The following is a 22,219-nucleotide window of genomic DNA, read 5'->3' on the forward strand; positions in this document are numbered from 1 at the left end:
TTTGTAAGATGTACCAACATTTTGAATATTTTTTAACAATTGATACCTCGTTAAAAAAGAGTTTTTTAGACTGGTAATTATATTATTAGTAATTTTCATAAATAGCAAACAGGCATCCTCAGAAACAATTATCCCATTTTGTAGATGTATTACAACTAATTGAGAATGTTCTTCTGTTAGTATTGGGCTCGTATGTAATGTATTAATTACGTAAATAAGAATATAAAGTGTAATTCAGAATATGTAATCGAACTATTGCTTGCATAAATAGCAGAAATTATATTAACAGCTGCTTTAGAATTAAATATTCTGAGGCTTCTGCAACTTTGAACTTCATTAAAAAACAGCGAATAAAAATGTGTACCAAATTACAAGTAGACACAAGCAATAGGCAGGCACGCACCACTCAGCTACTGTTTCGAATGGAATAGTGAAGCACTATAGTCTGCGACAAAAGCTCAACAAGCATTGTACGAATACAAGCGAAAACAAAATGTTGGATACCTTGGGATACATCTACGACTTTCTTACAAGTCCAAGCACCCTTAGAGAAGGTAAGAAATGCAGTTGCACATTTTATTTATACTTTCGAAATATTGAGATTGTATGAATACAAGAACATTTTTTTCAATTCATCACAAAGGCTATGATTATCTACCTTTCCATGGGGCACTTTTGCCATTTCTACTACTCGAAATTGCGTACGTGACTTTTGTCTTCAGAATAGGGCCATGGTTTATGAAGAATCGGGAGCCCTATAAGTTAACGGCAGTGCTTTGGTATTACAATGTAATACAGATTCTTTTCAACTCATTCATGGCGACTTTGGTAAGACTTCATTGATTGCAACATAAAACTAAAATACATCGAGTACGAAAATTTGATATTGAAATTTGCCACTCAAACACAATTTTAATTTGATCATTTAAGGCTGTGTATTTGTTCCTCTATAAAAAAGTCGTACCCATTGGTTGTATGACTGTGCTGCCTTGGGATCATCCGCTCAAGTCGTTGGAGGTGTTAGCCGGATATTCTTACGTATTCAATAAGTTTCTCGACCTTTTCGACACAATAATCTTTGTACTACGTAAAAGCTACAAACAAGTGACTTTCCTTCATGTTTACCATCACATAATGATGACCAGCATTTCGATAATTTATGCAAAAAATATTGGCTCAGGTGGGCATGCCGCCATCACTGGTACCATGAATGCCATAGTGCATATAATAATGTATGGATATTACTTTGTGAGTGCCACAAGACCGCATATGAAAAACTCACTATGGTGGAAGAAGTACATTACACAAATACAAATTATACAATTCGTTTTGGCCTTAATACATAATCTGTGGCCGCTGATAATCGATACCGATTGTAGTGTTCCGAAAATCTTTTGTGTATTCTCGGTGATACAAGCCATAATGATGATCTACCTATTTGGTAGTTTTTACAAGAAGAGTTATTTGGACCAAAGTGGAAAATCGAAAGGGGCAAATAAAAGTAGTGACAAAGGCTTATAAAGTGATTTCAAACGTAATAGCTCATACGCGCTAGTTGCAATTCTCTAATATTGTTGTATGTATATGTACGATAAGTTCTCAAATGGTGTTCGAAAAAATATACACTATACACAGGAAAATAAATAAATAACCAAGGAACTGGTTCAAAATTATTATTTTTTTTTTCATATATGCACTTTACCTTAGCATCTTAGCAGCTGACAGTACTAAGTATAACATACACTGAGTGAAACAACTATAGCGCCAGGACTTATCGACAAGTTTTGACAATTTATTTGTTTCTTAATTAATTTTAGTATTATTTTTTAAAAATACATTGTGCATGCCTTTATAAAAACCATACAAGCCAAGTTTAGACTTTGTACAACTTATAAAAAAGTTCAGCAAATTTTCATTACAATTTCACACATTTTAGCAGAATTTTTAGAAAAATTTCGTGTATGCAGTTTTATATCCCATTGTTTTTAGCATAAAAAATTACTATTTTGAAGTTACTCAAAAATTGCGTTGATTTGTAACAATGTTTTTTTTTTTTTTTTGCTTTTTTCAACGCTGACACGTTGCAACACAACAATCATTTTTTGCGCTACTTAAAACTTGTCGTCCGCAAGCCAAGCCATTTTAAGAGACTCCGGCCACTCCTATTGGGGAATACTGAAGAATTATTTTATACCAACACTGAGAAAGCATCCTTTTGTATACACACAGGGTTCCACATATGCAGATGGTGCCACGCCACACTCGGCCAGGGTGACTATGGCGATGCTGCGTAATATCGTCCCTAATAAACTGTCCCGCCTGATCTTACCCCTATAGACTTTTTTCTGTATGGTACCTTAGAAGTAAATGCTATGAAATAAGCTGAGCGACCATCTCTGTACTAAAAGAAAAGATCGCCAGGTTAATGACATCCCGATATCACTTCTCCAGCGAGTGGCATGGCGTACAGAACCAAAATTCCAGGAATTTTTTAATCTTTGCACATTAGCCATTGCGAATATCGCAGGCACTGAAACAATCAGCTGTATGAGCTTTACGACGACATTACATAGCGCAACGAATAAAGATCCAGCGACTTCATTGACTGGGTCATGTCGTCCGAATAGATACAACGCTCCGACTCTAAGAGTATTTGATACGGTACTAACTGGTAGCAGAGGAAGAGGAAGATCTCCTCTGCGTTGGAAAGATCAGGCGGAGAAGAACTTGGCTTCACTTGCTGTGTCCAACTGGCGCCGGTTAGCACGAGATAGAAACGATTAGAGCTTTGTTAAATTCGACCAAAATCGCGCAAGCGGTTATCGCGCCAATTAAGAAGAAGAAGAATTATTTTTTAATTTAGCCTTTAATTTCGAATTCTTCCACCGAACACCCTGTATATCAGTAAAACATAGGTTCTAGTTTAAAAATTCACTACGAAATCTAAAACTTATAATTTAAAGTTTTTGTAAAGGTTTCATAAGCTGATATCTCAGGTTGCGTAAAAAGAAAACAATTTATTTTTTAGAAAACTTAAAAGCACTGAAGTTTAGTAAAAACTATGCAAAACTAAATATGTATTTTTATTCCTTTAATAAACAGTAGAGTTCGTCGCCTTTCAGCAAAGTTAAAAAAGTCAACTTCCATAAACCCGTTTTTTTGAAATAATTTGTTTGCCGCTTGCACCCAAAAGCAATTTTCCTTTGAAAATCCTATATTCCGTGCCAACAAAAATTAATTAAAGTGTGAAATTCAAAATAGTCATAAGGAATACTGATATTCAAATATTTTTTAATGCAAACTATTATTTTAAAAAAAATTTGAATGTAAACATGCAATTACTTCAGGGTTCAAGATATTTATGATAGAGGATGGATGTATGCGGTAATTCTAGATGTTGCATTCAACCTTTGAGATGTTAACGTTAGTCTAAAGATGTTAACAAAATTAAAGAAGCAGAAAGAATTCCTTATCGAGCAATTTAAAGAAGAGTTTGATATGTATGGTTTTGGTGCGATACAAAAGATAGTTCAATATTAATAGTTCAATGCAAAAAAGTGCATGTAGCGTAGTACACATAACAGAAGTGAAACTTTCAAGGCAGACAAAGAAAGATGAGACCCGAGAGAGAATGAGAGAGAGAGAGAGAAAGAATATATATCTAAATAAATTCACAACATTTGCAGAGGATACAAATAGAGAAAATTTACAAAAAACAGAGAAGGGTCGACCGGTGTAGGTAAACGTCGAACACAAACCATGACAAACGCGCACTACTCCGAGCGTTTATCACCCGCACAAACGCAGCGATTCCAGGACCGGAGCAACGGCACAAATTACCTCTGGGCAATACCAATAAATCCGACGCCGGAATGGATAGCACTTTATAGTACGCACAAGCACTAGCCAGGAAACGGAAATAAGCGCCAAAAAGTAGGCACCAAAAAAAACGCCAAAAAATTGGGACCAAAAAACGCCCCAAACAGTAGGCACCAAGGAAATATAACGCCGAAAAGTAGGCACCAAAAATATAATTCCTACAGGTTTGCACCAACAAACAAGCGCCAAAAAGTAGGCAGTGTTATTTCTCACTAGAAATTAGCAACCACAAGGAAAAACTCAGGAAAAATAGCCTAAAATTTATCTAAGATAAGTTATAGCTCTCTCTCTCCTTTTCCTCTATGTTATATCTTTTTTCTCTCTCGCGGAATGAAAATGCCCAAAACGTTGCATGGCCTTGAAATTTTACTCTCCATTCTCGCTCGTCCATCGACGCCTAAGAAGTTTCACTTCAATAAAAATAAGTACAGAAAATCCTCTTTTGAAAATCAATTTTGAAAATCAAAATTCTTTTTCGATGATGTACATATGTACATATGTATTGAATTGAAATATTTTTTCTGAATTTATTTATAGATTTTTTCTATTTGCCAATCGGCAAGTTATGGTTTGCCTAGTTTCAATAGTTCAAAGAAATTCCTATTAAAATAAAATTTTGTTTAGTTAATTTCTCAAAATAAGTTTTAGAAGCATATTCTAAAAATATGCCAAGAGTTCGCTTATGGCATACCAAAAAAATATCGCATATTTTATTTAATATTATTATGGGTCCCAGGACACAAGAGTATAACGGGGAACGAAGTATCGCATGCATTGGCTAGAGGGGCTGCGGCCTCGCTATTAATAGGACCCGAGCCTTTCCTTGCTATGGCACAACACAGCATGTAAGAGAAGCTTAAAAGTGAGTGAGTAAGGCTAATAGACGTGAGTTGGCAACAAACTATGAGGCTACGGCAGGCAAAGGAAGTTCAAGCACACGGGAATTCTCACAGGTCACTGCAAATTGCGTAGTCATTTGCACAGACTTGGGATATGTTCCACTAACAATCCGGCCAATCCCCGGAGACTCCAGCATACTTCCTTCTTTAATGTATTCCAAGCCTTTAGCATAATTTTGGATAGCATAAGTTTTGAATGTACATATATGCAAATGGCACTATAGTAATGGCTAGAAATAGTCACGCTTCCACTGATTCTAATCAACTTCAGCACAACCTTGGCAGCCTTAGCCCATGGCTGAACAAATTCGGAAGCAGTTTGGAAGAAAACGCGTTCCTTTTATTGGCTACTTGATCAAAAATCAGAGCTTTCGCTGGACAATAAACTGGTTATATATAAGACAATTTTATATGCAATGTGGAGTGCAAATCTGGAGTTCAGCTTCAAAATCAAATCTTGACATCATACAGAGATTCCAGTCAAAACTGTTGCGCATGTGTGCCAATATATTGTAATTCATTGCGATCTTGGAGTGCTATCAGTAGATACATTAAGAAATTGGCAGTATCAGCATAATATATAAAACACCGCGTTGCTAACCATCCAAATCTTCGGGCATCAAACCTATCACACCAAACCAACAACACAGACTTGAAACTTTTATGCCTACTGATCTACCACAAAGATTTAATATGTAGACTCTAAGTAATGAACTCTTTGAAAGGAGTTCTTGCACATGTCATCTTTTAAAAAAATGTAATTAAAATTAAATGAAGAACGTATTGGCTTCACTTGATGTGTCCAAATTGTACCGGTTAGTACGCCAAAAAAACGGCTGGTGCGCTTTGTTAAAATCGCTTAAGCGGTTATCGCACCATTCAAGAGGATAAAAATCATAAGAAATTTTTTGTTTCATTGCGTTAAAATTCCTCAAAATGCACCTCCTTACCTTCTAAATCCACTCTCATATGTAAAAAATCTTTATAAAAAAAAAGTGTCTCTGTTATTTCTTTTATTGGAAACGTGGTGGCTATTCAGAAGTCAGATTCGATTTAGTACATTAAAAACCTTTGGAAAAATGTGATAAATTCTTGACTCTAAAAGTCAAAGTTAAAACGCCACAGTCATTGGCAATCAGGAGACTTTTGAAAAAAATTCGGAAATCATTCCGGCATCAAACTAATTTAAATTGTACTGCTACAACAACTTCCTATATATACCAATCTATATATATACATAGTATGTATATTATATATACGTATATACAGAGAGAGCTATTAATAAAAATGTGTTAGCTCATTGACGTCCAATCACAAAATGGGACGGCTTGAATTCAATTTTATTTCCAATTTTTTATCTTTCTACGTTTGTTCTGAGTACGAATAAGAAAGTAAAATATCAAGTACGAAAATCGCGCATAGTTGCATTTAATCTAACATTAAATTTAAGAGTGAGTGGTGTTGCCACATACGTATGTATGCAAAGGGTTTTCCAATAACAGGTGTTATTTTGAATAGCCCACTATTTCGGTATGTCACTTTTTGAAATTGAAAAATGTCGGAACTTGGGCTCAGAAAATCCAAAATTTATTGTTGAAAAGCCTCTCTATCCTCAACGTGTGACTGTTTGGTGCGGTTTATGGTCCAGCGGAGTCATTGGACCTTACTTTTTCGAAAATTAAACTGAAGCAACACTTACGGTGAATGGATTGCGCTATCGAGAGATGATTAACGATTTTTATGGCCGGAATTGGATGGTATTGATATGGACAACCTTTATTTTCAACAAGACGGTACTACGTGCCACACAAGCAACGAAACCATTGATCTTTTACGGGAATAACACCTCTTATTGGAAAACCCTTTAAATACAATTTGCGCTTACAGGATGTTATTCGGTGTTTGGCCGAGATCCTACTCCCATTTGTGGTGTGCATCTTGATGTTGTTATTGATAACACCATCTTTTTAATGAGTTAGTGCGAAGCTTGAAGGCTTGGTGACATTCAGTTCAGCGGAAGCGAAGTTATTGCGTCTAAAGTATGTTTGTGTCATAGGTACAAAAATGTGTCATAACAAAGAGCTGATATCAACTTTTGTTTTGAAATCGGTAAAACGTTTACTAAAACATTTGAATTGATGAACAAAGTTTATGGCGATGGTAGTCTATATCGTGCCAGAGTTCATGAGTGGCTTACACGTTTCAGAGATGGTTGTGAGGGCATAAGTGACAATGAGCGTACGGGCCGCCCAAAATCAGTAATCACCGAAAACTCCATCGAAATTATTCGTAAATTTATCAAAAATTAACCGAAATATTCGTTGAAATTCATGGAATCGGAGTTGAGTATATCCGAAACATCAATTTATCGCATTTTACATTTCACGCTTCATTCCGCACAAGCTAACTAAAGACCTAAAATTTCTCAGAATTCAATATTCGAAAGACCTCATTAAAGAGGCGAGAAAAGACGAGAACTTCCTTTGTGACATTGTAACTGGTGATGAAACTTGGGGTTTCCAATATAAACCGTAAGCGTGAAAGTGCCGAATAAAGGCCCCAGACAAGACACCATCAAAAAAATCGCGTTTGAATAAGTCAAAAATCAAGTCAATGCTATTTTTGTACGATTCCAAGGGCATTGTCTACAAGGAGCTCGTGCCAACGGGCCAAACCGTCAATGCAATCTTGGCGTTTTGAAGCGTTTATTGCATCGCATTCGTCAAATTGATTTTTCGACTAGAAAACGCATTTTAATCATCACTCGCCGTATTCGTTGGATATGGATCACTGTGACTACTTCATATTCGGAAAATTAGATTTGATGCTGAAAAGAAAACGTTTTACGTCCAAATGTCTTGTACGGACATCCTGAAGGACATTCCGGTCAATGACCTGAAACGCTATTTCGAAAAGCGTGTATCGAAGCCAGGGTGGACTATTTTGAGTAAATAAACTCGAAGCTCCTGTCGTTTATATTTTATCTCAGTCTTGTTTATTTTGGACTTCATCTTTATGATAATAATCGTTCAAAAGTGAATAATTTCCAACCGCTACTTTTCTTTTATGTCAGATTTGACATTATCCAAGTTTATACAAGTAGACATATCGCAAAATTCGTGAATTTTTTAGTAGAAATAATCGTGCGAATGAATCGACGATTCAAAGGTTAGTGAAAAAATTTTAAGAAACTGGTTCTGTCAAGGATAGAAAAACGATAAGCAGACCAAAAACTGAGCGCTCTGTTGAGAGCATTGCTGCTGCAGCGCAAAGTATTGCTGAGCAACCTTCTCAACAATTAGGCACTCATGAATCCACTGTTTGGCGGATTTTACCTGTCGATGGTGGACACTTAAATGATGTAATTTTTCACACATATGTAATTGGTAAGAGCCGTATTTTGAATAAAAATAGTGAAACTTGAAAGAAACTAAATTTGTACATATTGTATTCTAAAACAACTTCCACGCGCGTCTCTTGAGCGACCCTTTATATTACAAGATATATGCATATATGTATGTACTCGGAGCTTATAGCTTAGCCCGATGGCGGCGTTAATCGGAATTACCAGTGCAGTTAATTCTGATTAAAATTGTAGTGTGAAAGACGGTATTGCGCGGTTTAGTGAACAACTGATTAAAAACTAATCATTTATTTAACCCATTTTCGGCAGCTGGTCGATTTTTCGACCACCAACTTCGGACTCCAATATCTCAGAAACTAAATGTAAATTTATTGATTAGTTTTCACAAGTTTTAAATTTGGAATTTAGTTAATTTCCAGAGCATAACTTTTTAAGAAAAAAAGGTTCAGGGAAAAATTTTGTAAAAGAATGAAATTATCACTATTTTTACATGTTTTTTGTGCAGATGAAAAAATAATGAAAAACAGAAAAACAAATAATTGTTACTAATTTATTGTGAAGAGAAAGATGAAATTAAGAGAATCAAAAAAGTAACATATCGATATTGCAATAATTCTTACTGTTTCATGGACGTAAACTTTAGTAGTCAAGAAATCGACCGCTGCACAGTGCGGCCGATTCCCGAAAAGCTGGCCAAAACTCAAAAAATTAAGTAATTGATTCAAAATTTCTTACTCGGGGGTTGTCGGGGTCGCTGATTACGAATTTGATCTTAAAATTTTGAAAATCCACCCTCTTCCACCCCTATTGGCCACCCCCTCACGTGAAATAGCGTATATTCAAGAACATAATCAAGATGCATGTAAATTTATATGTTTTCGGGGTCACTGATTACGAATTTGATCTTAAAATTTTTAAAATCCACCCCCTTCCACCCCTATTGGCAACCCACTCACGTGAAATAGCGTATATTCAAGAACATAATCACGATGCATGTAAATTTATATGTTTTCGGGGTCGCTGATTAGCAAGTGGTAGCAGCTGAATCTTGTTTTATTCAGTAACCATTACTTTTTTGAGTAACCTTTAATAGGTTTCAAAGCAGCATATGACGGCGTTGTATTACTATACAGTTTGGAAACTCAAATTTTATAAAAAAAATTGCAAAAAATGTATCTACGTATTGCTGCAGCTAAAAATTTTGTGTCGAGGTATTGATATGTACTAAAGATTTCTCGTATTTTACTAACCTTCCGAAGATGATTCCATTTGGTTTTGTTCAATTTACTCCATTACAAAATTTTTCAAATGTGTACAACTTTCACTATTCATCGACAGTAATACGATGCTCAAACGAAGGCCACGCTGCGACTGAAAATACAGAGGACAGTTAGGGTACAGGACGTTGCTATGAACGGTTTTCACTACTCAAGGCATTACTGTAGCCAACCCAGAGACAAAAAAACTCTATCTAGAAATTTTTTTTTTCGACTTTTGGCCAGCTTTTTGGGAATCGGCCGCACTGTGCGCTGGCCAGGAGCTGTCATGTAGGATAGAACAAAATCTAGCAATATTTTTTTCTTATTGAAAGACATGGAAGTGATTGTCTTTGTGGTACAGGAAAGGTACTACCCCTGCAGGGAAAATCACTACTAGTGAACCAAAATTCTAGTTCAGCACTAGTGCCTTACTTCCAAAATCGAACCTGTCCTATATTGGATGGTACGGGACTATTAGAAAATTCCTACAAATCGAACTAGTTCTCATTCGTCTAATATCGAACTAGGGCGGAACTATCCTAAAAGGGATGCAGCGGTGGAATGTTGGCATTCCGCTAAGATTTTTAGATCTAGAGTTTTTCGCTTGAGTAAATCGGATTTTGTCCGTGCCATATGGCGAAAACCCAGAGATTTTCAATACACAAGGACCTTTTTGTATACGTATATATAATTGCATTATTTTGTAGGCTCAAAATCCCCCTATGATCTCTTTACATTGTTTTTTGATAATAATATTATCACAAATATTACCACTTTCACAAATGAATATGCAAACCAACACAATGCTCCAATTAACATCACGCCAATCGAAATACGTAGGTTTATTGGAATGTTGTACCTATCGGGGTACCATACTTTGCCACACATTGACCACTACTGGTCTGTTCGACCGGACATAGGAGTTCCAATTGTGAAGCAGGCTATGAGTCGTATTTGGTTTAAAAAAATTAAGCAGTTTTTCTATCTCACTGACAACACGAATTTAAACGCAGCAGACCGTTTTGCGAAGGTTCGTCCTATTACTGACGCTCTCAACAAAAAGTTTATGCAGTTTGGAGTCTTTAGCCATAATCTCTCTATAGACGAACAGATGATTCCATACTTTGGATGCCACTCCTGCAAAATGTTTATCAAGGGAAAGCCAATCCGGTTTGGGTTTAAAACATGGTGCTTGTGCTCTGAAAGTGGGTACTTATTTTCTAGTTCATTGTACGGGGGAGCAGCAACCCCTCACGACAAAACTATTGGTCTAGGCGCACAAACAGTCTGAGTGCCACATCATTTTCTTTGATATTTTTTTTTCTCTTCATACCATCTAATGTGCCTTCTGAACGAACGTCGATTTTTTGCAACTGGTACTATACGCGAAAATAGAATGGGCGATTCTCCTTTGAGAAATTTAAAAAAAGAAATACGCGGAACATTTGACCAACTATTTCAAGAAATATTTACTGTTCGGTGAAATGATAATGCTGTAGTCAATGTTATAACTAATAACTCCACAGTCAATCCAATTATTAGCACTAAAAGATATTGTCGGAAGAAAAAAACAAACTATCACTATCCCGCAGCCAAAAGTTATTCAAGAGTATAATGGGTGGTGTGGATCTCCATGATAATGCGGTGGCAAATTATAGAATATGTATGAGAGGAAAAAAATGGTGGCGGCCAATATGGACAAATGCTCTTGGTAACGCAATGGTCAATGCATGGAAACTTCGTTGCATGATGGCAAAAATTGAAAATATAAAACCACTGTCACAAATTGCTTTTCGTTCCAAAGTCACAACAGAATTATTGAATTACGACAAGGACGAGGACGAGTATGAAAACGAACATGGAGATGAAGGCCCATCGAACCTTCTTCGGATCAATGAAAGGGTACACACCGTCATGAGAAGCATTGAAAACAAATTTTGGCGGTATAATTTTGCAAGAAACATACTATTTTTACTTGCAAAAAATGCAATATTCCTGACTTTTCTATCAATAAAACAACAAAAAAATGTTTGTATTTGAAATAAAATGAAATAAATTGACTTCGTGTGTTAAATTTTTTTCATAAATGTTGTATTTTTTTTTTTAATATTGTATATTTGACGGTTTTTGGCCAGCGGTCGATTTTTCGACCAGTCCATATCTAAAACACCGATGGTCAGAATTTTTTTTTTTTTTAATTTTTCTTGATTATGGTTTTATAAGCACTGACTAAAAAGGAAATGGAAATATTATGTCAAATTCTTGTAGCGGCCGAAGATGGGTTAAAAAAATCTTAAATGAAAATATCAAAACAATTAATGTAAGTAATTTTGAACGTTTTACTGCAAACTAGCATTGCATCCAGTCTCGTTCTTTAAAAGTTTCATTATTTTTAATTCACAATGGATACAGGGTGGGCCAAATAAGACCTACTAATGTTAAGCACAAATAACTTTTTTATTTTTTGACATTTTTTTCCCTCTTTTTGTAGGTTATAATTGAATTGTTGGAAATTTATTATGGAACCCTACAGTACAACACAACGCGTTAAAATTATCGAGTTTTTCTATTCTTTTCAACGATCAATTGTTTTAACGCAGCGTAAATATCAGTATATGTCAGATGAAGCGCATTTTTATTTAAATGGTTATGTCAACAAACAAAACTGTAGATTGTGGGGCTCTGAAAATCTAAGGACAACACACCAACCACTAGAGTTATCGGTCCATATTTCTTCGAAAATGAGGATGAAACGCCGGAATCGATTTCAGGAGCTTCTTACAGAACATTGATTGAAAATTTTTTGGGGTCAATGGCGGAGCAGTATCCTAATTTGTGATTTGAACAAGATGGAGCAACTGCGCATACTGTTAGTCAAACTATGGACCTTCTGCGTAATAGTAGTAGGTCTTATTTGGCCCACCCTGTATTAACTCTCGGCAATGTTGCCATCGAAAATTCCCCTAATCTGCTTGAATTATGAGAATTAAGTCTAGTTGTCAATCCGCATTAGCTGCACTTAATTCCTTCCTTATATTCAATTATGCAAATTTGTAAGCACTTTTACCTCTTGTAAGTGTGCATGTAATTAGATAAGTAGACATGTATGTATGTATGTAGTTATTTCATTACTGGTAGTGGATATGTTTGTATATGGTTATATACAACTCGCATTCCTGTGAAGTGTCCAACTCTGGCCTAGATGGTATAAAAAGTCGTAGCCCAGGCACAGGATTCACTTTTTCTTTAAAATTTAAGGTATCAAACCTAACGAATATCGATCTTAACCATCTTGTTCAAAAGTAATTTTGCATACATATGTATGTCTATGTATTTATAATCAAGTAAAGGGTAACCAGATTGGAGGTACTTTTTCCAATAGGGCTTTCTTGACAGATCACGCGTGACTACTGTCCCACAGAATACATAGTTTAATTTAGTATTCATTGGCATTTAATCCTGGAAAGGCTTCCGTCTTAACAACACTTAAAAATCGTACAACTGTATTATGAAAATCGACGATCTGTGAAAAGTGTTCACCGCGCCTCAGGCCAACTTATGGTGTTCAGCGATGATGCCCATTTTTGGCTTAATGGCTACGTTAATAAGCGAAATTGCCGTATTTGGACTGAAGAGCAACCCGAACATAAATTGAAAACCCCATTAAAAACAACCTGTGGGGACCGCCTATTGGCTGGAGGAGGTTAATGTTTCTTCCAAGACAAAGCTGGCGCCAATGTAATAGTGAATGGCGAACGCTATTGCGCCATGATAAACGACTTTTTTATGCCGCAAATTGAAGCCCATGATCTTCACAGCATTTGGTTCCAATAAAACTGCGCTACTTGCCATTCAGCCCGTAAAGCAATGGATTTACTGCATCGTCGCTTCAGTGAGCAATTTATCTATCATCTTCAGTTGATTCGCCTTCGAGATCCACAGCTTTGGACTTTTATTTGTGGGGATATGTAAATTCTAAATGCTTTGCGGATAAATTCGCTTCGATTGAGGCACTGAAAGCCAACATTTCTGAAGTTATTCACGGGATACCGACCGAAGTCGACTCGCTGGAGGATGGCCTAAAAACGGCGCAGTTGCGGACAACATTTGAAAGGAATTATCTTTAAAAAATAAATGTCATGGACTAAAATAATGAAGATTGCGCAATGAACTTTTAATTTTCTGTATTTTATGTCAATTTAAAATCACATACCTTTAAATTGATCACCATTTACAATAATTTTTTTCTTTATGCCGCTCACTATTATCAATCGCTTATTAATATCAAAGTATGTATATGCATACATATGGAAATATGTCTATTTATGTCCAAACCTACATTATGTGACTACATCAAGCAATTGCAACTTGCAAATGCTTTAAGCCCTTTACCTACTTATTATGTACATATGTATGTACGCATACATACGCTTGGTGGTCGGCCAAGCTGACCCCAAAATGGAACAAATGGACATTTATGCACATTTTTCCACATTAATAGCCAGTTTACTTTTTTTTCTTTCTAATGCGACTCTTAAGAAAATGTGTATGCTATATGTGTATCAATGCATTTATTCAGGAAAATTTCCGTAACCACAGAAATGTGAGACAACCGTTTTTTATACTCGTAATAAATAGATATTGTATGTTAACATTTTCATACTGCTGCTTTCAATTACCTACAATGAATACATTAGCGCATTTCGCGGCTAATAATGGATCTTAAATACTTCAACTAGCTTATACAAGGGGACGCAAAATGAATCACCCTGTCGGAAGATTTATAATTTTTGCAAATAGCGCCATACGTCAATCATATTTGCCATTCCTCATAATCAGGCACTCACCGTGGCAGTATTTTTGTCCGGTTAAGATAAGAAATGGTAAATTTATTTAATATGTTCTACAAATTTATGAAAATTACACAAGGATTTAAATTACCAGGTTTGGTCATCAGCTATGGGGTATAACAAAATTGTAAGTGTATCCTTGGGTGGGGATTCGTCAGGCAAATTCGACCCGCTTATTTCGCATGTATTCACACACTCATCTAATCGGTCGCTGTTCAGACGACAACGTAGTAATATGAGTGGGATTGTGTTGATTTTTTTCGTGTATCACCAACAAAATCTCAGCTCTTCCATAAGCAAACCGTTGTCATGGGCCCGCTTACGTCAGCCGGTTGACGAACTGATCTTGGACACGCCTTCTAATTTTTCGCCATGAATATTATAAATGCAATCGCACATATTATTATTAAATTATACATATTTGTAGATAAATTGCTTCGTACAAACAACTTGGATTGATTGCCTAAAAAGTGATTATTTTAATTTTAAATATTCATTTTCAAAATGGTCCCCGGTATTTTTGATATATTGAAAAGCTTGGTTTCAAAATCGCGTCAATTTTGAACGCCTCAACTTTGATGGTATGAGCTAACTTATTTCTTCATTCGATTCTTCTTCTGCATCACTTATCTATAGTTTGTCCATAATATCGCTTTGAATGTCTATATTCTTGTATTCTATGCAGAAATTTTGATCAATTTGGAGAAAGCCTTGGAAATAATTTGCCAAATTGAATTATGAAATTTAGCATAGATTGGCGGTGGAATGTCCTCTTCAAGATAAAAATCTTACCAAATTCCGAATATTCTGCTTTCCGGTAACTGTTTTGGATTATTGTTGTTTCTATTTTAACCCACTAAAACGTTGAAATGCACAGTTTCAAGTACATTAATAGATTTTGAAAGTGTCTTCAAAGTAAGCCAAACAAAATTTTAAAACATTTTGGATAACGAAGCGTCTCATTAACTAATATATTTTTCCCCTGAATACAACGGTGGTTAGTCAACCATTAACTAAGATATAATACAAAATTTTAGAACGCAGTTAATGAGATGCACCATTTTCCAAAAACAAGAGAAATTTTAGTTTCTGGGCTAATTTTCTATTTCAAATCATTTTCATATAATTTTTTATTTCATTTATTGCCCAAAATCATTTTAATTTAATTTTTTATGATATGGCGATTGAACATCACTTACTTTCTTTTTAATATTTCAATTTATTCAAAAATTAAGCAACATATTGTGATACAAATTATATTTTAGAACTTACTAGTACTTTTATTATTGGTAGTTTTACAGGGTGACCAGATAAAAGCGTTAGGAACGATAGGAAAGATAAAAACGATAGGAAAAGAAATTTAAATAAAATTCATGCTGAGGCTAAGCTTTATTTTCAAGTTATAATCATGTATTTATATATGGATTAGCACATCATTCAATTAGCTGGCTCGGCTTTGCTGGCAGTGTTTCAAACTTATTGATGACTTGGAAACATACGTGTAGCGGATTTTATTCGGGAGGTGTCAAGTCACACGGTGGCCATCATCAGTTGTCGAATTTTCCCTTCACAACTCCGAGCGTTGGGGCTCCTCTATGCCAAGTAGTGCAAATTATGTGGATATGGTATGATAAAATGGATAAGATAAAATGCGTTGGAATATAATTAACTCGATGATCGTATTTATAGTCCAATTTGTTTCTAATTCAAAGTTCATGTTTAATAGTTATATGACAAAAAAAACTACACACAAAACAACAATTACTTCGCTAAGTGGCGCTGAAATCGGGATACCTTATAATCAGAGCGTACCGGGAATGCTTAAATAAAACTAAAAGTAGTTAAATTTCAGGCAAATTTATTTTATCTCCTTCAAAATATGACCCGTCTGAAGCAACGCACATGTGCCAACGTGTAACCCAGTCCTCCATGCACCTCTGGTAGGCCGTCGAAAGAATGGCCTTCAGCTCCTTCGTCGCATTCTCTTTGATCTCCTCTATCGACTGAAATATCCTTCCACGAAGTAGTAACTTCAACTTGAGAAACAGAAAAAGTCGGACGGGGCCATATCAGGTGAATACTTTTCTCGCACGATTGTATTTACTTGATGTGTGGTCAAATAATCCAGCACAATTTGGGCTCGGTGCGTTGACGCGTTACCATCATGCAAAATCCGAGAATTTTTTGCCCCTTTTCCGGCCGTTAGCGACGTACAGCATCTTTCAAACGCTTCAAAACGGATAAATAATTTTCTTTATTTACTGTCTTGTCCGATGTAAGGTACTCATGGTGCACTACGTCTTGGAAATCGAAGAAAACAGTCAACATCACTTTCCCGGTACTTTTTGACAATTTTTAGCCTTAATATAGTGAGGGAGAGCGTATTTAAGAAGTGTAATGTCACAGGGGCGGGAGAAGGGGTAGCAGATCTTTATATCTAAAGAAACTCAAATACCCATGGTGTAAAGAATTTTAGAAAATTTTTGTAAAAACAAGCTACGAGTTGAAGTCAAATTATAGATTTTTTTTATTTTTGTAATTTTTTTTTTGTCTTTTTTGTTTACCTTATTATAATTTTTTTCTTAGAGGACTTTATACAAAAGGCACATCAGAAGTACTTCGATTTTTAGAATAAGCGCTGCCGCAAGTGAACTATTACTTAATGGCTGAATGGGTTGAAGAAGATAAAATAACTAAGCCATGTCTCTCCGTCCGTCCGTGGGTCCGTGCGCACGATAACTCGAGCAAAAATAAATATATCTCATTGAAGTTAGGTACGCATATTACTCTTTGTCCGATTTTGGATAGTATTAAAAATAAGAAAAATCAATCAATAACCACGCCCCTTCCTTTATAACGTTAATTTTCAAAAAGGATGAACCAAGAAACACCAGACGATAAAAGAAAAATTTTAGAAAATGGGCTGTGCCACGCCTATTCTTTGAGTAAATTTTATTAAAATGTGGTCAAGACGAATTTAATACTTCCTTATTCATTTGATCTATTCTTGACTGTGTGTATTTTTATACACTTGTTTAGGTGTTAATTGTTAAAATTAGAAATTGAATTGTTAGAGCTTATTTTGCTGAATAAGTGAAATTGAATTTAATTTCACATAACATGAATGAAAACAAAAAAAAAAAAAAAACATGATTTACATTATTTTATAATTTGTTCAACGCCTACTCGTATATGTGCATAATGTACGAGTACAATGCATATTTATAGCGTCTAAAGCTATTAACATTTTTATGGACTTAATGAAATATTGTGCATCAAAGTTTTATAAATTACACATTCCGAACCACTAATTGATCGGTTTAAATATAAGAGCATTTCTTTCCACAGTAATTAGTTGAATGAGACGAATTTACGCGCCTTTTACACTCTTATCGGGAGAACTACTTACTTTGTGTCTATCTGCGGACCTTTTCACCCTGCACATTTTGGTGTAACGCTTGCAAGCTACTCCGCGGTTCTTTCGGCCCCCCTAAGAAGAAGCAAGACTGAAGTATAGCTCACAAAAATCAAGCGGGTGTGTCCATCGTTTAAAGACCTCTATTATGACTTCTTGGAGAGTGGACCTCCGGTCCAAAAGCCTCCGCTGAAGAGTTTTTGGATAGCACCGCCAAACCACAGCCCAGGTGAGAATACTCTGTCACTTCTTACGAGCCTGTGGAGTAATCTTACGCTCTTGTGGTGCTTGCAGTCAGTTGTTCAGCAAATAGGCAAGCTACTGAGGGGACTTTGATCTTGCAGGTATCACTTTTCTGCTGCGCCTGGGTGTCCTAACCTTTTCCCTTTAGCAGGAAGAAGTTCCTCGGACTTGGAGCTCTCAGTGGTATGTGGCCCCTGCCAACCTCGCAACGGCGAACATGATCTGGATGTGCAACGCAACGTAGATTAATTCCCCCCGAGGTTATCCTCGCTCGACAAGAAAACTAACATACTTAATGCCACTGGAAAGGACTCAGCGACTCGCTGCTCTATGTATAGCAGGAGCGATGCAAACCACTCCAACGGCGGCGCTGAAAATAATACTCAACATGCCACCTATTGACCTCATGACAGAAAAACTGTCAGCGAAATCCGCGGGGACGTTAGTGGCTGCTGGAGTATTCCCTGTAGAACCTTCGAAGAGTCAAGCAGCAATAAAAGCAATAAGCTCATATTGTATTAAGTCCAAACGTTTTCAACGGAGCAGGGAGGCCATAGAAAGGCTAGCCGTAAGCAGTAGGCTGCATATCTATTGTGTACCTGGTCACAAAGGCATTATGAGTAACGAAAGAGTAGATGAGATAGCAAAAAGAGCTGTTAGACTGCCATTTGAACAAGAGAACGACATACTACATAAACCGCTAAATACAATATACAACGAAATGGGCGACAACATGAAAAAGTGAGTGGAAGCTAGGTGGACTAATCTGATCACATGCAAAACAGCAAAAGTTACGACAAAAAACCGACTCAATTCGTACTTACGCTCTGGCGAAAAGACTGCAGAACTATCATAGGTATGCTGACAGGTCATAATCTATTGGCTGCGCATGCGTAAAAGATAGTAATTGCTAAAACGGGCAAATGCAGGAAATGCAGAGAGAATGTTGAGGAAACTTTAGAACACCTTCAGTGCGTTTGTCCGGCGTTATTAAAAACGCATTTCAAATGTCTGGGAGCCCCATTGTTTGAGGATCTGGAGGATGTCTCAAAAGCGGATCTCCAAGCTCTGCTTAGATTCGCCAAAAGCGTTGACATTCTACATGATGTCTACTTTCAGTATTTATAGAAGTCGGTCTCCATCTCATATCGCTAGGGACCAAAAGGTGTATGCGTGGCTTAATGTCAACCAGGCTAACCTAACCTAACCTATTCTCGCTCTTCTTCATAAGATGCTGCAGGAGTGATTACTAGTCTATTTAGGGCCCATGGAAGGCTAATCATCATCCTTTGTTGTTGTTGCTATGTTTTTGTTTTATTTATTATTGTATTCATCTTTTTCAGGTGAATAAGCCTCCTGACAGCAAAACGTCAAATGGGTACAGGGAAGGTTGATAATCTGGATTAGGAGGGAGCAGGTCTTGGTACCAGACATCGGTATGTGCAGTATCGCCCCATGACCCGCACTTCCATTCACAACCAAAAAGATTAATATTTCCCCCTTAAAAAAATATATATGTATTGTACATGTAACGGCCTAATAGCCTTTGTATCAGATAAAACTTACTGCTTTTTCGTACTCAAAATCTTGACGGTCAGTTAGACCAGAAGTAAACTGTTGACTAACGCCTATGAAATGCCGAGAAAGATAGCAAAGTAAAGACTTGTTGCGACGTCTCCTGAAATTTCGACATTTTTTTAGCTTTTGCCACAGAAAAACAACTTCGATTATTTACTGATCTGCCATTCCCCTACACTACCCTGGCCTAGCCTGAGCACCTAGTCCGCTTGATATAAGCTGAGTAAACTTTCTGGTCCACATGTCATTGTTTGTTAGCTTTCACCAAGTCAACCATTCGTTTTATAAACATTATGATTACTGTTAAAATTAGAGCTTCCTGATAAAACGAAAGCTTCAGTGCAGTTAACAGCCATTTATTTAATCAACATTTTAGTGCGCAGAGGATCAGCAACTTGAAATTTGTATAAGCCGATTGAAAATTTGTAGGTTAGCTCTATCAAGGGAGTCGATCCGCTTGCTCAAATTATTATATATTATTTTTGCGTTATAATAAATAAATAAGATTTTTTTCATCAAGAATGTATTAATTGATTTCGACAAATTTTCGTATGGCGGATTTGAATATGGTCTCACACACTTATACTAAATGTTTTTTTTTTTTTAATGTATGTATAGCTATTAATGTTAGCGGCTGTCGTAGCCGAATGAGTTGGTGCATGACTACCATTCGAAGAACTTAGGTTCGAAACACCAAAAAAGCTCGTCATAAAAAAAGCAACAAGCAGCCAAAATCGGTATCTCTCACAACACACACTGTCATAGTTAGACTATAAACAAGCAGAGCAAAATGAAACGATTTTCTATTGCCTGCCTTATGGAAGGAGAGAATGTCAACCATTGCTCGAGAATATCGAACAACTGCCAGTCTGTTAGGCATCAACAACCTAATAAGGTTCTTAACCAACCACGGTTAGACACCAATAGCAGTTAATGCACGTGATTCAAGCTCTTCGCCCAAAACATAAGTAAACCGAAGCAAAACACGATTAGGCGGCATTCCAGCAAAGCAAGGCTCTGCAATTACTTTCGCCGCATACATATTTGAAAACACTGGAATGAGCGGTCCGAAGAAGGTGGTAGCAACATTTTTCTGAGACAGAGGAAGTGTGAGTTACGCGCTCTAATTACGAGCATCAATTACAGGGCTCAATCAATTGGGACGATATATAGCCACCGTATGCATCATCGACGATCCTCAATACACATCCTGTTTGAAATGTGAAGATAGATCAGAGCATTTTTTTTGCCACTGTCCGAATTTTTCCAGACTTGGATAGTACATTGTTGTATCAGATGTATTGATAATGGACGAGCTGCATTCTCTATCCTTCGACAAATGGCAAAGATGCTTCAAATCATCTGGGAACTTTGCTGAGGAGTAATGAATCTCCACTCCATCTGTCCTTCCTTGTCCTTTAAATCCCATCGCTACGCCTTAAAGGCAGTGGACAATATTGCTTAAATGCTTGGGGGCGCTTTTGCGCCACACCATACAGAAGGATTTGGCTGGTCACGGCTTGCTTTCTATCGGAAAAATTTAAAACTGGTCCTCTTCATAGATCATATCAACCAAGCTCGTTTTCGAGGAAATCCAAAATTGCCTCAAAGATGGAAAAAAGTGGTAGGAAGCGATTGGCATTCATATGAGAAAATGGATTCTTCTTCTTCTTGATTGGCGGGATATCCGTTTAAGCGATTTTGGCCGATTTTAACAAAGCGTGCCAGTCGTTTCTTTCGCGTGATATTGAGCGCTAATTGAAAACACTAAATGAAGCCAAGTCTTTCTCCACCTAATCTTTCCAACGCAGAAAAGGTCTTCTTCTTCCTCTAGTACCGCATCGAATACTTTCAGAGATGGAGCGTTTCTTGCGTTAGTTACTCAAAGGAAGGTTATAAATTATGCCCCTAACAAAAAGTAAGGTTTTTTCGGAGTTCTGTCCACTATTGCGACGCGTGGATTATCGAGAACTAGAATTGGCGCGTACACCCTTTTTGAGTGTTTGACCAAGCTCCTCCTCCTATTTGTAGTGTTCGTCTTTGATGTTGTTCCACAAATGAAGGGACCTACAGTTTCAAACCGACTCCGAACGGCAAATATTTTTTTTATGAGGAGCTTTTTCATAGCAGAAATAAACTCGGAGGCTTGCCATTGCCTGCCGAGGGGCGACCGCTATTAGAAACAACTTTTTCTTAGTTTTGGTGTTTCACCGAGATTCGAACCAACGTTCTCTCTATGATTTCTGAACGGTAGTCACGCCCCAATCCATTCATCTACGGCGGCCGACTAACGTATACTCCGTCGAAATTAGAGCTCCGAATACAATAAACTCATCCTAGGGCATCGTTGGGTAAAACTAACTAGCTGCGAAGAGAAAGCAATGATAAAGAGCTCATTGTGTTCGTAGTTCTCAGAAGAGGTGGAGAACTATCGATAGTGTGCGCCATCGATATTCGACGATAGTTAATTTTGAACAATCGATAGTGCCATCGATAGTGTCGATAGCGCCATCGATAGTATAGCCCGACAAACAAATTTTGTTTAAATGAATACAAGAAAATTATAGTTTATTTTAACCAAAAGTTACGGTTCAAAAATAAAAGAATGTTAACATTTTTTTCTTTGAGTCGGGTTCGCCTCTCTGAAATAATTTGGCCCGCGGGAATGCAAAGCTATTTGCAAAACAGCCTTTCAATAGAGGGAAATTCAGTTTGATTCAACTGGAAAAAAA

General features: G+C 36.7%; 1 protein-coding gene across 1 annotated transcript; it reads left to right on the top strand.

The window, feature by feature from the left end:
- Nucleotides 1-383: 383 nt before the first annotated feature.
- Nucleotides 384-1,673, top strand: LOC128861582 (elongation of very long chain fatty acids protein F-like). Its single transcript, XM_054099823.1, has 3 exons — nucleotides 384-554; nucleotides 644-828; nucleotides 931-1,673. The coding sequence occupies exons 1-3, from the start codon at nucleotides 494-496 to the stop codon at nucleotides 1,519-1,521; spliced, it is 837 nt and encodes a 278-aa protein (XP_053955798.1). The 5' UTR covers nucleotides 384-493; the 3' UTR covers nucleotides 1,522-1,673.
- Nucleotides 1,674-22,219: the final 20,546 nt, after the last annotated feature.

Source organism: Anastrepha ludens, chromosome 4, assembly GCF_028408465.1.
Source record: "Anastrepha ludens isolate Willacy chromosome 4, idAnaLude1.1, whole genome shotgun sequence".
NCBI lineage: Eukaryota > Metazoa > Arthropoda > Insecta > Diptera > Tephritidae > Anastrepha > Anastrepha ludens.